Source organism: Chaetodon trifascialis, chromosome 22, assembly GCF_039877785.1.
Source record: "Chaetodon trifascialis isolate fChaTrf1 chromosome 22, fChaTrf1.hap1, whole genome shotgun sequence".
NCBI classification, from domain to species: Eukaryota; Metazoa; Chordata; class Actinopteri; order Chaetodontiformes; family Chaetodontidae; genus Chaetodon; species Chaetodon trifascialis.
The window spans coordinates 15,387,897-15,400,995 of record NC_092077.1 but is presented as its reverse complement, the minus strand read 5'-3'; the positions used below and the strand labels follow the sequence as shown (position 1 = coordinate 15,400,995).

Here is a 13,099-nt window from a genome sequence, read left to right as displayed (position 1 = left end):
TTTTGGTACAATAATAAGTTGAATGTAGGAATATGCATTCCTCTCAAGGACTTCGATGTTATATAAACATATGGCCAGGCTTCACTAAAAGTACTTTTACTTTTAAGACTTCAGTAAAGGATCAAAATATGTCCTACACCGCTGTGAAAACACGGCCGGAGCTTTAAATTCAAAAATACACTACATTACCCAGAAGCCCTTGCTACAATAACATAACCACGGGTAGTTCTTATCCAATCAGAACCAGACCATGATGTTCTCTTACTGACGTGTCGTATTGGGTTCTTATTGAGGAAAACCACAGCGCTGTTTTTCATGCTACGTCTTTAACCAGCAGGTATTACCAACAGACAGAAAAATGTCAGAGCCCAGCAAGCAGGACATTTCAGCTATCTTTAAGCGGCTTCGCTCCGTTCCTACGAATAAGGTGAGACTTTTTAACGGCTGACGAGCTTCTCTCCTTAACAAGGAAGTTAGCTCAACTAAATATCTGACACGTCGCACTTTGAGAGACGCTAAGGCTAGCTTTAATTTACCTGCTTATTGAACAGTTAAAGCTAGGTGATGCTTGTCATGTTGAAAATCGGTAGGTACTGTCGAGAAAAACACCCCTTTTATTCCCTGGTAACATTTCAAGGAGATTAATGTGTCACAAAAACGCAACGTTAGCCAAGCGGTTGACAGCCTAGCTAGCTACATTTTGACAGCTGACATTAGCTGTGGTCGTTCAGGTTTAGTTTTCCTTTGCTTCGGCCTTTGGCCCACTTGAAAAAATGTAGTACAAACAGCCCCAATAAGAGGGACAAAACATGTGTGCTGTGCTTAGACAGCAAGAGTTCATTTCAAAGCGAAATTCAACCCACTTCACCCCCAGCTGTTTGGATTTCACAGGCTACGTGCACTTCAGTCCTTCACACTGTTTGCTTCCACGTCTGTTTATTGACTTTAAACATAGGATTTTGAATGAGGAGGAAGTTTGAACATAACAACTTCAGTCTTTACTGTTTCGTTAAAATATGTGTTTTTATTTTGAAATAAAGCTTTATATGGATGCATCTCCTCTGCCCCCAGATTTGCTTTGACTGCTCGGTTAAGAACCCCAGCTGGGCCAGCATCACCTATGGTGTGTTCCTATGTATAGATTGCTCTGGAGTTCACAGGTCTCTGGGGGTGCACCTGTCCTTTATCAGGTAAGTCCGCACTTATTTATATGGCACTTTTCAAAATAAAAGTCACACAGTGCCTCACATTAAAGAAATGTAGCAGGAAATAACAATATGATTTACTGAAAAACAAAACTTTAGTTAAGAGCAAGTGAATTTCAGTTGAATTTGATCATTTCATGGTGAGGTAAATTATTCCTAAGTCTAGTTAAGACAGCAAGCACACATTCTACTAAGCCCTGGAAATGTCCAGTGGAGACCAACGCTGCTGTAATGTGATCCCTGTGCTTTATCAGATCGTAGGGAGAGATTTATTTTGCAAAATGAGATGCATTTCAGACCTGTTCAAATCCTGACTTGTTGTGTTACACAGGTCCACAGAGCTGGATTTCAATTGGTCGTGGTTTCAGCTAAGATGTATGCAAGTGGGAGGCAATGCCAGTGCGGTCAGTACCTGAACGCAGAGCATCAGCACACTGTCAACAGACTGAAATCCCACCAATGCACGACACACATGTAAACTGACGTCATGCCACTCTTCCTGTCCTGTATCTGTTCTGGCCCTCTCATGGCAGATAGCATTTTTCAATCAACATGGTTGCACAGCCAGCGCTGCCAATGCCAAGTACAACAGCCGAGCTGCTCAGCTGTACAGGGAGAAGATAAAGACCTTAGCCACGCAAGCCACCAGACGCCATGGCACTGAGGTAATGCAGACATGTCTTAAAGCACCCTACACTTGCAGGTTGCTCCGAACAAGCTTTGGCTTCCTGTATACTAACTCTTTCTTTATTACACCTGGCATAAAATTTATCTTCGAGTGCAGATAGCCATCTCAATTTTATTGCTCTTCCTCTGTACAGTTGTGGCTTGACAGTCAGGCTCCTCTCTCCCCAACATCACCAGATGACAAGCAGGTGGACTTCTTCAGTCTGCATTCACAGGTATAGGACTGCTTGCTTTGTAGAGGTGTGATTTTTATCCAAATACCTTGTTTGTTGGGTGCCTACACAGTGACAGGGATCCGAGACTTCACCATATGTGTCTGTTTGATGTTGTGCCAGGCTGTTCCTGAAAATCTGAACATGGCCAAGATGAGCCTCAGCCCCTCCACATCAGAGAAGCTTGTAACTGCAGAAAAAGACGAAGACAAAAATGGTATTCAGTGTTTTTCCTGAACAATGTAGAAACTACAAAAGTGCGCTAGTTGCATTTATTTCAGTACCATTTAAACCTTTTCAGGTAATCTAGAGGAGGGTCCTAGTGTGGAGATGCTGAGTACTTCTCCAAAAGCAAATCAAGGTTGGTTTATATTCTTCATGTTTAGGATTTTCCCATTTATTTAAAGACTTTGAACTGTGGGAGATGTAACGTTACTGTCCTTCCATCTCTCCAGAACTCTCCTCTCTCCTGAAGAAGAAACCAGCCGGTGCCAAGAAAACCGTAAGTACTCCCTGTATCATTGTAAATTTCATAAGTATGTGTGTTCACAGACTTTCATTCATGGTGGGTTTTGTAAACTGCTTCCAGTTGGCCTCTAAGAAGGGAGGTCTGGGCGCTCAGAAGGTGAGCAGCAAGAGTTTCTCCGAGCTGGAGAAGAAGGCTCAAGCTGCCGACAAGCTGAGAGAGAAAGAAGAGGGCACTCCTGCTGGCAAGAATATTCAATCTGAGGAATCCATGTGCGTGTCTTTACTTCTTTTATCTGTATTATTTTTGATATTTTCCTGTCATTTTGTTTGTGGTCAGTGCATGTTTTTAGTGTTTCTGTCAGCTGCTGTACTCCTCAACTCACCTGCCTCCTTCTTCCTCCGTCAGCGTTCCATCCCTGAGGCTGGCCTGTATGGATCTGGAGAAGCAGAGGAAAATGGAGGAGAAGAAGTTGAAGGGGTTAGAGGGGAAGAAGAGAGAGCAAGCTGAGAGACTGGGCATGGGGCTAGGCATGAGGAGGTATGACGAGGAAGAGGCGAATACTGGTTATCCTCTAGCCGACTGAAGTCATTAATTTGACTTCTGCTCTGTTTTCATTCTGATTTCTGCTCTCCTCTGTAGTGGAGTGTCTCATTCTGTGACGTCGGACATGCAGATCATCCAGCAGGAGAGTCCACTGGGGGCCAAGACCATCAAAGGACGACGGTTCACTGAAGACGACGATGATGAAGGGACCTTCAGCTCCAGGTCAGATAATTGTTCTTCACTGGAAAACACACAAAGAAGATTGAAATTGAACTTCAGTTCTGTTTAAGGGTCTTTTTTATTTATTTTTTTCTGCATGTAGCAAAAGTTAATGTCAGAATTCAAACACTGCTTTGGTAATATTGTGTCTGAATATGATCATGGCAGGAAAGCCCTTTGAATTTTCCTGCCTTGACATTATTTTGAACTTCTTCTTTCTTTAGGGTCTTGTCCCGGTTTGGGGATCAAACCGAAACCTCTGATAGTTTCTCCTCACGGTGGGATGACAGAGGTGAGGGAGGAGGCTGGATGAAGGAGAGCAAGAAACCGGAGCCGGACTTCTTGTTGACCTCCACGATGTCATCGCTGGATGACAGGTAGCATTCTGTGTGTTTTGGAGTAACGTGCATCTTGTGTTCTCACATGCATACAAATACACGTCAGGTTTGTTTGTGAAATATGGCTAAAATACAGATACTGATGATAACAAAATGATACCATAACTGTTTTCGTTTGTCATCACTGTTTTATTTTGTTACCAGGCCCACCTCCAGAAGAAAACCAGAGCCAGTGTTGGACACAGGAGAGGCTCGGACAAAGTTTGGAGACGTGAAAGCCATCTCCTCTGACATGTACTTTGGAAAACAGGATAACTCTGAGGTACGCAATCACAACATGCAGCCTTATCTCTCCACATGCTGTCTGTACTGTTGCCTACATTCATGCTGTGTGGTTTTTACAGTTGATGGTCAGTATAGATGTTAAGTACACAGCACACATGTGTAATCATGGATTAAACCAGTGCTAATAGTGATTTTACAGACACAATACATAAAGATTACTGAGGCTCCCCGGTAGTTCACCTAATAGAGAGTGAACCACGTATGAACGCTGAGTCTGAGTGGCTGAGTAAGACTTTAATCAGACCTGAATGATCTCAAAATGTGATAATGATGTACCACGTAATCAGAGCTGTTCAGAAATGTGTCTGTATCTCATTTCTTTAGTACGAGGCCAAAACACAACTGGAAAGATTTGCTGGGAGCGCCGCTATCAGTTCAGCCGACCTCTTTGACGATCCAAAGAAACAGGCCGGTAAGAGACTGCTGCACTCTTAAATCACTCATACGATCCGCTCACGAACAGGAGCTTATCGTTCTCTGCTTGTCTGTGTTTGTCTTGTGCACACAGCGAGTTCGTACCGTCTGACCAACGTGCTGCCCAGCGCTCCTGACATGTCGCAGCTCAAACTGGGAGTGCGCTCAGTGGCGGGGAAGCTCTCCGTCATGGCCAGCGGCGTAGTTAGCTCAATTCAGGTCAGTCAATAAAAACAGCCCTTGAATTAAGATCATATAAACGTCTCATATGGTTCTTATAATATGTATTATTGTCTTTTTTCCAGGATCACTACAGTTCCTGAGCCATGCAGCGCCTCCTCTTGGATGCAGCGCCCTTTTCGACGTCCTCTGTTTAACAGAGTGTGATAAGTTTCCCAGTGAGTGGTGGCCACTCATCTGAAGCGTGAAAGAAGGATCAGCAGTGCAAATCTGCTCTGTGACAGCATCAAAATGTGCCCCCAAATAACCCTGTATACATCCATAGCTAGTTTTTTATTAGATAATGTAAATACAAGAGCTGTAAGAATCAAGATGACTGAAGCACAACATTTTCAGTGGAGTTATGTTCCCTGCAGGCATCTTGAAGGCAGTTCAATGTGTAGAGTTCAGTTAGGAAGAATATTTAGCTTGCAGTTTATTACTTAATTGCTTTGAGGTCTGGGGATTTAAATATTTTAGATGCCGTATGTAGCAGTCTGAGAAGGTTTATGGTGTTATGAAGAGGGGATTTGCTTTTTCATTCCTTTTGTTGATGAGGTCAAAAAAAGAAAACAAAAAAAAAAACTTAACTGTGGAGAAACAATTCAGTTTTTGATTGGTTAACATGCCCTCTGTAGTGTCGGGCTTTTTTTTTGCACATTCCCACAGGTTTGAAAGTGTCCTTTCCGTCCCCAAAGTGCACTTATGTTTGCCTCTTCAGCACATAAGCTTCATCATCTTGCTAAAAGTTATGTTTTCCTTTGTTTTCGTAGGCCATGCATCTGTAGCCACACACATCCCCGTTACAGCTGGTATTAAAATGGGATCTGATACAGTCCATCCCACTTCAGTACCTGGTGTAAATAATGTGGTCAAAAGGTCAAGATGGTGTGAAGTTTAAGCAGCTATCAAAAGTTTGACATTTTGGGAAATATACTGGTTTTCTGCTTGATACCACTCTCATATCTGTATGTTCAATATGAAGCTGTAGCCTGCTGCTGGTTAGCTTAGCTTAGCATAAAGACTGGAAACAGAACAAAACAGCTAGCCTACCACTGAACGCCCCAAAAGGCTGAAGAGTGAAATGGATACCTTTGTATAGAACCAAGCTAGCTGTTTCTCTCAGCCTCTAGTCTTAATGCTAAGCTAAGCTAACCATCTGCTTAATATAGCTTCATATTTAATGGACAGATGTGAGTGGTATCAGGCTCCTCATCAAAGTCTATTCCTTTGGGAAAAAAAATCGACTTCATAGCACTAGAATGACTTGATAAAGGTCAGTTGCACTATGTGTTACATTCTTTTCTTTTCTCAATCCAGTTGCTTGGCATCAAGTCACTTTAAGACATTATCAAGAATATGGTCAACAGTTTAACATGTATATTAATTTAGAGGGTGCCTTTTGCTGATGCTTTGGTTTGAATTTGTTGGTGCTTTCTGGTGGAATATGTGTCAATAAGTCTGCGGTGACTTTCTGCGTTGCCCCCTTTGGTTTTTAATTTAAAGGCTCACACTTAAGATCCATGGAGGCATGAATTTGCTGATGCAGTGGGCCCTCTTTGTAGCTTTCAGGCCCATCTTTACAGCAACATGTGGACTTAAAATATGAATGCAAATTAGCCCTTTGAAGCCGACAGAATTCATTGTTGTTGCTGTAACATACTGCCGAAGTCCAGGTCTTTAATTCCCTCTAACAGAGCTGGTAATTGGGCACAAGTAGCACTACGGGTGGTGCTATAGTGTGATTTTTGGATTTGACATTTAAAAGCAATAGAAAAGCAGCTTGATACCTGTTCATGGTTCTGGTATGAAATAACTACAGCTTGTACTTCAGCATTTAGATTAAGTTTGACTTGATGCTAAAAATGTTACTCTGGATATCAAACTGCGCAGCGTTACGGGACTACAGTTTTTAAAATCCTGACTGGGAACAAGATGATTATATTACTGAACAATCTCTGTACTGTTAATGCTTCTCAGGAGTTTGGGTTGTGTGAAACACTAGAAGAAGAGGTCAAAGTGAAAGTTGTAGATCCTTCAATGACCAAATGTTTGTTTACTCCATCACTCTATGCCTTAGTCCAAAGATCTCCAATTACCATGCCCTCATTTTGCAATGTTGTGGAGTCCACTAGTTACCCTTTTGCACATAATTTGTTTTAAATTGCACGTGGCAGCTTTTGCTTGAATATACTGTATGCAATTGAACCTTAACCTCTGAGTTGAGGATGCGTCCATGTTAGACTTTTTGTATTTTGTTCATCTTTGTGAGATTGTTTGTGTCTTCTGCTGTTGAATATTGTTAATTGTTACATAAAAGACTAGCTGGTGTAATTTGCATGGGTCTTGTAGTTAAAAACCGACACATCTTCAATACGAGCTAGCTGGAACCCACCTGTTAAATAACGATGTAATTCACAGAATTGTTCAACAAAATCTGTACAGTAGGCTGAGAACTGCTACATACAATGTTGTATAGGGCTTTGAATTACCATTTATAGAAAGCTACAGATAATCAAGTTTTGCCATATTTTGACACTCAAAATGTATGTAAGGATTTTTGGAAACATGCCAAATAAATGGCTTGTGCTTAAGCTCTTTTGCCTGGTCATTTTGTGCTTGTGCCGCACAGAAATGTGTCTTTCTCTTTTCGATGGAATTTGATTCATCATTTAGTTTGTAAGAGAATAGCAAAAAGTATCACACTTAAAGGCTGCGAATTTATCATATATGTCTTATGTTGACATTTTAACAGTCAAAAACAAAACAAAAATAAAAAAAATATTCAAATATTCAATTTGCAATTCTATAATTGATGAAAGCAGTAAATCCTCACAACTGGAACCAGGACATGTGTGATATTTTTTACTTAATAAATGGTTTAAATGACTACTCAGCTCTAAAAAGTGTTGTCAGGTCATTTTCCGTCCTCCGAAAAATAGATTAATCGACTAATTGTTTATGTTTAATCCAGCATGGCCACCCTAATGCTGGCAAGGCGCTTACGTGGCTGGCTGAGGCGTTTACGGTACTTCCATCATTGTCGGAATACGCGTTGAAGGACGGAGCGACGTGTAACGATAAAAAACTGAAAAAAAAAGACTGAAAATTGCAAACTTGTTAGAAATAATATATTTTAGGTAAACACTAAAAATATTAGTCCAGGAGTTAGTTTGCTGTAGTTATAGTTTTTGAAATTTTAGCAAACCAAGTCAGTTGTCGAGGCGTGACCTTATTTACGAGCTAACGAGGAGCACTTGAAGGCGGCATTTTCCCAAGAAGCAGGGCAAGGAACAAAGATGGTTATAGCGGTGAAATACTGGAAACCTAGCGGCTAATTATACCTTTTCATGCCATTTTAGTGTCCTACATTATGCACTTATCTGCGAAAGACGTGTTTTATTTTACCCTGCGACATAACGAATAGCTGCTCGGACGTTTTTGTTTTTTTTTTACTGTTAGGCCCTTTGTGATCCTCCGCAGTAAAACTTCCTATAGTGCGTTAAAATGCCGACTGAAGTGAAGCAGAGGAAGAAGTCACAGAAACAAAGTGACGAAGCGTCCGAAACGTCTCCGGCAAATGGCAAAGAAGAAGCTCAGAAAGTGAAGACGGAAGCTGGAAGCCGCGCAGCAGCAAATAAAACCTCTTCGGGTTTGGATGTCAGAGGTTTAATGTGCTTACTGTCGCTTGCAGCCTGCGGAGCTCTGAGCTGGTGAGTCCACAACACAAACCTCTGCGTGGATGTTGGCTCCTGGTCCTCCATTAACGAGCCTGCGTCTGTTTGGCTTTCAGGGTGGTCCTCCAGCAGAACGAGAGGTTCTCCCAAATTGAAGAAAAGTACAAGTTTTTGCACGGAAAGGCTTCGAGTCTGTTCGACATGGAGGAAGAAGTCCTGAAAGTTTCTAAGAAGGTACGTTTCATTCATGGTGGAACATTAAAGGGTCGGTTCACCCAAATTACAAGAAACTAGACATTATCAATTCACCTCAAGGGTCCCCTGCAGAGCCTGCTGAAGGTGCATTACTCTGTGTGCGTCTCTGTGGTATTGGGGAGGATGATGCTTTAAATTTGCGTAGAAACACATTCCTTAGTGAAGACAGGGAGGAGTACTGTGGCTAAAGGACTGGTTCCCTACCTGGAAACTGTATTTTTGCCATGATTTCACCCGTGTCTTTGCTTTTCTTGTGAAATGTAACAACCCCAGGAAGGAAAAAATGAACCTCATGGCTCATAAACAGATGCAACATGTGACAACCTGTAGGCTTATTTTGACTTATTATGAAGAAGATGATGAACTTTACATTACATAAAACCCTCTGCAGACTAAGTTTTGTTTATTAGTGGAAAATTTTTAGAATAACTACTTTCATCTGAGCACAAAGAGCATTTCCTGCATCCTGCTTACTCTGTTATTCACTCTTACTGTTCATTTCTATTGCATACTGTCCCTTCCTGTGTGCATGCGCTTTGTTTCCTGCTGTATGTGTTTTATGTGAATACTGAGGACCGTAGAGCTCCAACAGAAACAGCCCTCCTGTTTTGTGTTGCGGCTGCAGCTTGCTGCCTCTGAGGATGACCTACAGGAGGCGCTCTCCACCGTCTCCTTGGCATCACGACTCCAGCAGGACATCTCCAGCCTCCACGCTGCTGTCATGGTGATGCAGGACGAGGAGAACTCCGCCTCTCGTGACCTGCAGACGGTCAACAGCCACTTCCTCAACGTGACGGAGACGTGGCAGGAGCGTCTGGCCGCCATCACCTCTGACCTGGCCGCCCTCAAGGCCGAGTCCCGGGAGGCTCACGCCGGAGCCACAGAGCGAGTGAATGAGGCCGAGCGGAGGGCGCGGTCGCTGGCGGAGAGGCTGGAGGAGCTCGAGGACAGCACTAAGAGGAACGCCCGAGCTATGGAGCGCACAGAGGAAGACGACACCAAGCGAGCGCAGGGTCAGCTGGACTGGAACACCAAGCAGATCCACAACCTGGAGGAGCAGATCAGCAGCCTGAACAAGAGGGAGGCTGAGCTCAGCACTCAGCTGCAGGAGCACATTCCCCGGGCGCAGGAGTGCGAAGAGCACCTGCCCCAGGTAGAGGAGGCGGTGCGCTCCATCCTGAGGCTGGGGGTGGATCTGAACGGGATGGAGAAGCGTCTGGAGGAGGTGACGCTGCAGGTGTTTGGGACTGAGGACAGCATGCTGAAAGCACTCAGTGAGATCCTGGAGATGAGACAGGAGCTGGACACCCTGCAGGCCCAAAACAGCATCCTCAAGATGAAAAATGAGCTGTCAGTGGTGAAAGAGGCGGTCCGTGAACTCACCATGGTGCTGAGGGATAATAGGGTCGACAGCCAAAAGGACTCTGACACTCTGGAGGAAGACGGATGGAGAGACGACGAGGAGGTGGAGGAGGAGGAGGAGGAGTGGGAAAAGGATGACATGACAACTCAGCCTCTTAATGATGACCTCACTGAATGATGTCATTGTTTTGAGTCAGCTGAGGAAAAGGAGCGGCCCTGTCGTATTTGCTGTCAAAGTTCAGTAGTGAAGTTTTTAATATGTGTACCTCAGTTTAATATCAGAAAAGTGTGACAATCATCGCATTTCAACGTGAATTCAGCTATACGCGTACTGTTAGCTGTCAGTCTGTATAACCTCATGGTCACTCCTCTTGGACTTAAGTTCCCTTGGCTGAGACCAAATGAACTGAACTACAGGTGTGAAAGCCACCTTCTTGTTTGTTCAATGTGGAGTGACAACATTTCTATAGTAACTGTATACAACATCACACATATGCTGGCCATTTGCACTGATACTGATCTGTTATGTCTCACCTGTTCACACTATGGCAGTCATTACAAGAACTTATTAAAAAGCACATTTTTTAGTAAAAAGCTTTTTTTGTGTCATTTGTTTTGTCCTTGTGTGTAATCCCTTTGTCTACTGAGGCTCCAGCTTCTCTTCTGAGTTTCTCAAAGGACAATAACCTGAAATAATGTCCTGTAATGTATGATTACTTTAAATTATTTCCACCTCCTGAACTTTACATTGGATGCGTCTATCAATCCATGCACTGTATGTCCTGTTTCAGTGTGAGAGCGTCCAGCCGATGCTGGAGAGTCTGGGGGCTCAGCGGGGGGCCCTGCGGCCTCAGCTGGAGGGTTTCGAGCAGGACGTGAGCCGGCTGAAGGAGTGGGCCTCTGGACTGACTGAGAAACGAGCTCAGCTTCAGAGCAGCCTGACTGCACTGCGAGACGCCGTGGGACAGATCGAAGAACGCACCTCAGCCATCGCCAAGGACTTCATCAACAAGGTATGTCGGGTTGTTTCCTGGTCACAGGGAAAGAAATGGACGGTGCTTTTGTCCCATTGCCAGTGGCAGCTGTGATTCCAGATGCAGGGAACAGAATTCAACCACAGTTATTTCCACTGTTGATGAGTCAGCATCAAGTGCTCTTCATGTCCCCCTGTAGGTGGCATCAGTGAGGACAGATGTGCGCAGGATGGACGGCCTGCGGTCTGAGCTGGAGTCTCTGCTGACCCAGTTGGGGGAGCTGGAGGACAAGGCCGCCCAGGTGGAGCGCAACATGGTCAAACGCATTGGGGATGTGCTTGCCAACAGCATCGACCGGGTCTCAAACCTCCGCTCTGCATCCGAACGCAACAGTCAGGCCATAGAGCAGCTGCGCAGACGGGTCCCTGAACTCATCACCGCTGACAAACAGATCTCAGAGCGCCTGAGGCAGCTGGAGGGCGGCAGGGCTCGTCTGGTAAGAACGGTGACCTTTGCCAGTGATCTTAAACCAAAAGTTGCCACTATTCAGAGGGACTTTGGGGCGTTTGAGCCTCAGCTGTCAGACCTGATTCTGCGGATTGGACGGCTAGCAGAGGATCTGATGAAGAGAGAGCAGGAGATCGCTGAGCTTAGGCAGACACTGGCTAACCTCACCGCAGTAGAGGGAGATATAAGTGTTACGACCAAACAGGTCAGCGAAATAGCAGATATATCTGATATTGGAGAGATGCACAAGCCGACATGAGCAGCCTCACGAGTGGAGACGAATCTCCAAGAGAACGATTGTTTCCTGTTTGCTCCCGTCCAGCTGTGTGAGACTTACCTGACGGAGATTCGAGCTGTTTATTGTCTTGCTGAACTGATTCTGCTGCCATGCTTTGACCCGAATCCACATACAATCATACACATTTTATTTTCTTGGGTGTGCGTCGTGTTTCAGAGGGTGTGGAAATGTGGATTCATGTCATATTTTGGCATTAATGTGAACGCTGTTCAGTATGGGCACAAAAATATTGCCGTAAGAAAGTTTCGTGTCTCATGTCTGTATGGAAAATATGAAGCTGCAGCTGGCAGACTGGAAACACCCACTCCTGTTACTGGGTTATAGCTGCAGTCACTGGTCCCAGCCTTGAAACAGTCCATCAGATAACCCCCCCCGGATAAAACTGGATCGTTGCTTTCACTGTTTTTGATTTTTATAGTTATTAAACAATCAGGATATACTGCAGCATGCTAATTTGTGAGCTTTAGGGGTAATTCTGGGCAGATTTTGCTACCTTTGGACAGAGCCAGGCTAAATGTTTCAGTCACACATCTGACTCTTGGCTCATTAACCCCCGACAAAAGCTCCTCACCTTTTCCAATGTGGTGTTTCATTACTTGAAATTCTCGTGTGTTACTAAAATTATGTTGTAAATCAGTTCCTCGGATCTGTTTGCCCTCTGTGTTACTTAGTTTGTTAATGTCTGTTGAAGAAAAACACCCTTCAGGTCCACTTCTGTAGCTGGTTCAGGGAAGTTTTGAGAGTGAGTTTCTGGTCAGGATTAAATACAGCTGGTTTGGGCTCAGCTCCGGGGTGGGGGAGTTCAGGGGTTGGGGGGGCATCTAACAAGTCTGAGTTGATTTCCATAAGTTCAATACACAGTTCTTTCAAAGCTAAAGGTGAATTGATTACTGGGCTTCCTGGATGAAATAGATTGTGCTTCAGTGTTACTCAGATTGCTGTAATGATGAAAAGATCAAAGGAAGAGCAGCTGGTCGTAAAAGGTGTGACTCCTCGCAGGGCTGGTCCTCACAAGATGGCAAAGATTTAATCACACAGGTCTGTTAATTAATGTAAAACAGTTTATCTTAGCCGCGCTCACTGTCCCACAGAAGGGGGGCGCTTCAATCAGGCTACACGAACGATAACCCCTGAAACCATTTTCTTCTACAAGCCCGAACGTCTTCCAGCTAAACAGATCGCTTTGAAGTGCTCGCACAGCCGCAGCCTCAGGTGAAGCATAGCTCTGCAGATCACCTGGATGAAGATAATGACATGTCTGTCACTGCTGTCTGCCAGCGCATGGCGCTCGGTGTTTGTTGGTTTTACATGTGAAATGTCTCGTGCTGCTGCTTCGTGTGAGAGGTTCATTCAATAAACTCTGGCTGTTGTATTT

The 13,099-nt window shown here is 44.2% G+C and overlaps 2 protein-coding genes across 3 annotated transcripts; both read left to right on the top strand.

The window, feature by feature from the left end:
* Positions 1-235: 235 nt before the first annotated feature.
* arfgap3 (ADP-ribosylation factor GTPase activating protein 3) lies at positions 236-7,244 on the top strand. The gene is made up of 16 exons (XM_070992268.1): positions 236-427; positions 1,072-1,190; positions 1,537-1,609; positions 1,739-1,870; positions 2,027-2,107; positions 2,228-2,321; positions 2,406-2,465; positions 2,560-2,606; positions 2,694-2,842; positions 2,979-3,110; positions 3,213-3,338; positions 3,560-3,712; positions 3,878-3,995; positions 4,343-4,430; positions 4,527-4,651; positions 4,738-7,244. Exons 1-16 carry the CDS (start codon positions 359-361, stop codon positions 4,753-4,755), a joined length of 1,584 nt encoding a protein of 527 aa, XP_070848369.1. The 5' UTR covers positions 236-358; the 3' UTR covers positions 4,756-7,244.
* A 675-nt stretch (positions 7,245-7,919) lies between these two features.
* Positions 7,920-13,099, top strand: ikbip (IKBKB interacting protein). Of its 2 annotated transcripts, XM_070992147.1 has the most exons (4): positions 7,920-8,364; positions 8,445-8,562; positions 10,737-10,958; positions 11,119-13,099. In XM_070992147.1, the coding sequence occupies exons 1-4, from the start codon at positions 8,159-8,161 to the stop codon at positions 11,683-11,685; spliced, it is 1,113 nt and encodes a 370-aa protein (XP_070848248.1). In that variant the 5' UTR covers positions 7,920-8,158; the 3' UTR covers positions 11,686-13,099. The 2 variants fall into 2 exon arrangements, with proteins under 2 accessions (XP_070848248.1, XP_070848247.1); XM_070992146.1 differs by lacking the exons at positions 10,737-10,958; positions 11,119-13,099 and adding an exon at positions 9,209-10,534.

Coding starts and splice junctions, on each gene's coding strand:
- ikbip (XM_070992146.1), top strand. CDS start 8,159: ATGCCGACTGAAGTGAAGCAGAGGAAGAAGTCACAGAAACAAAGTGAC. Junction 8,365..8,444: donor GCCTGCGGAGCTCTGAGCTG/GTGAGTCCACAA, acceptor TTTGGCTTTCAG/GGTGGTCCTCCAGCAGAACG. Junction 8,563..9,208: donor TCCTGAAAGTTTCTAAGAAG/GTACGTTTCATT, acceptor TTGCGGCTGCAG/CTTGCTGCCTCTGAGGATGA.
- arfgap3 (XM_070992268.1), top strand. CDS start 359: ATGTCAGAGCCCAGCAAGCAGGACATTTCAGCTATCTTTAAGCGGCTT. Junction 1,610..1,738: donor TGGGAGGCAATGCCAGTGCG/GTCAGTACCTGA, acceptor CTCTCATGGCAG/ATAGCATTTTTCAATCAACA. Junction 3,996..4,342: donor GAAAACAGGATAACTCTGAG/GTACGCAATCAC, acceptor TCATTTCTTTAG/TACGAGGCCAAAACACAACT.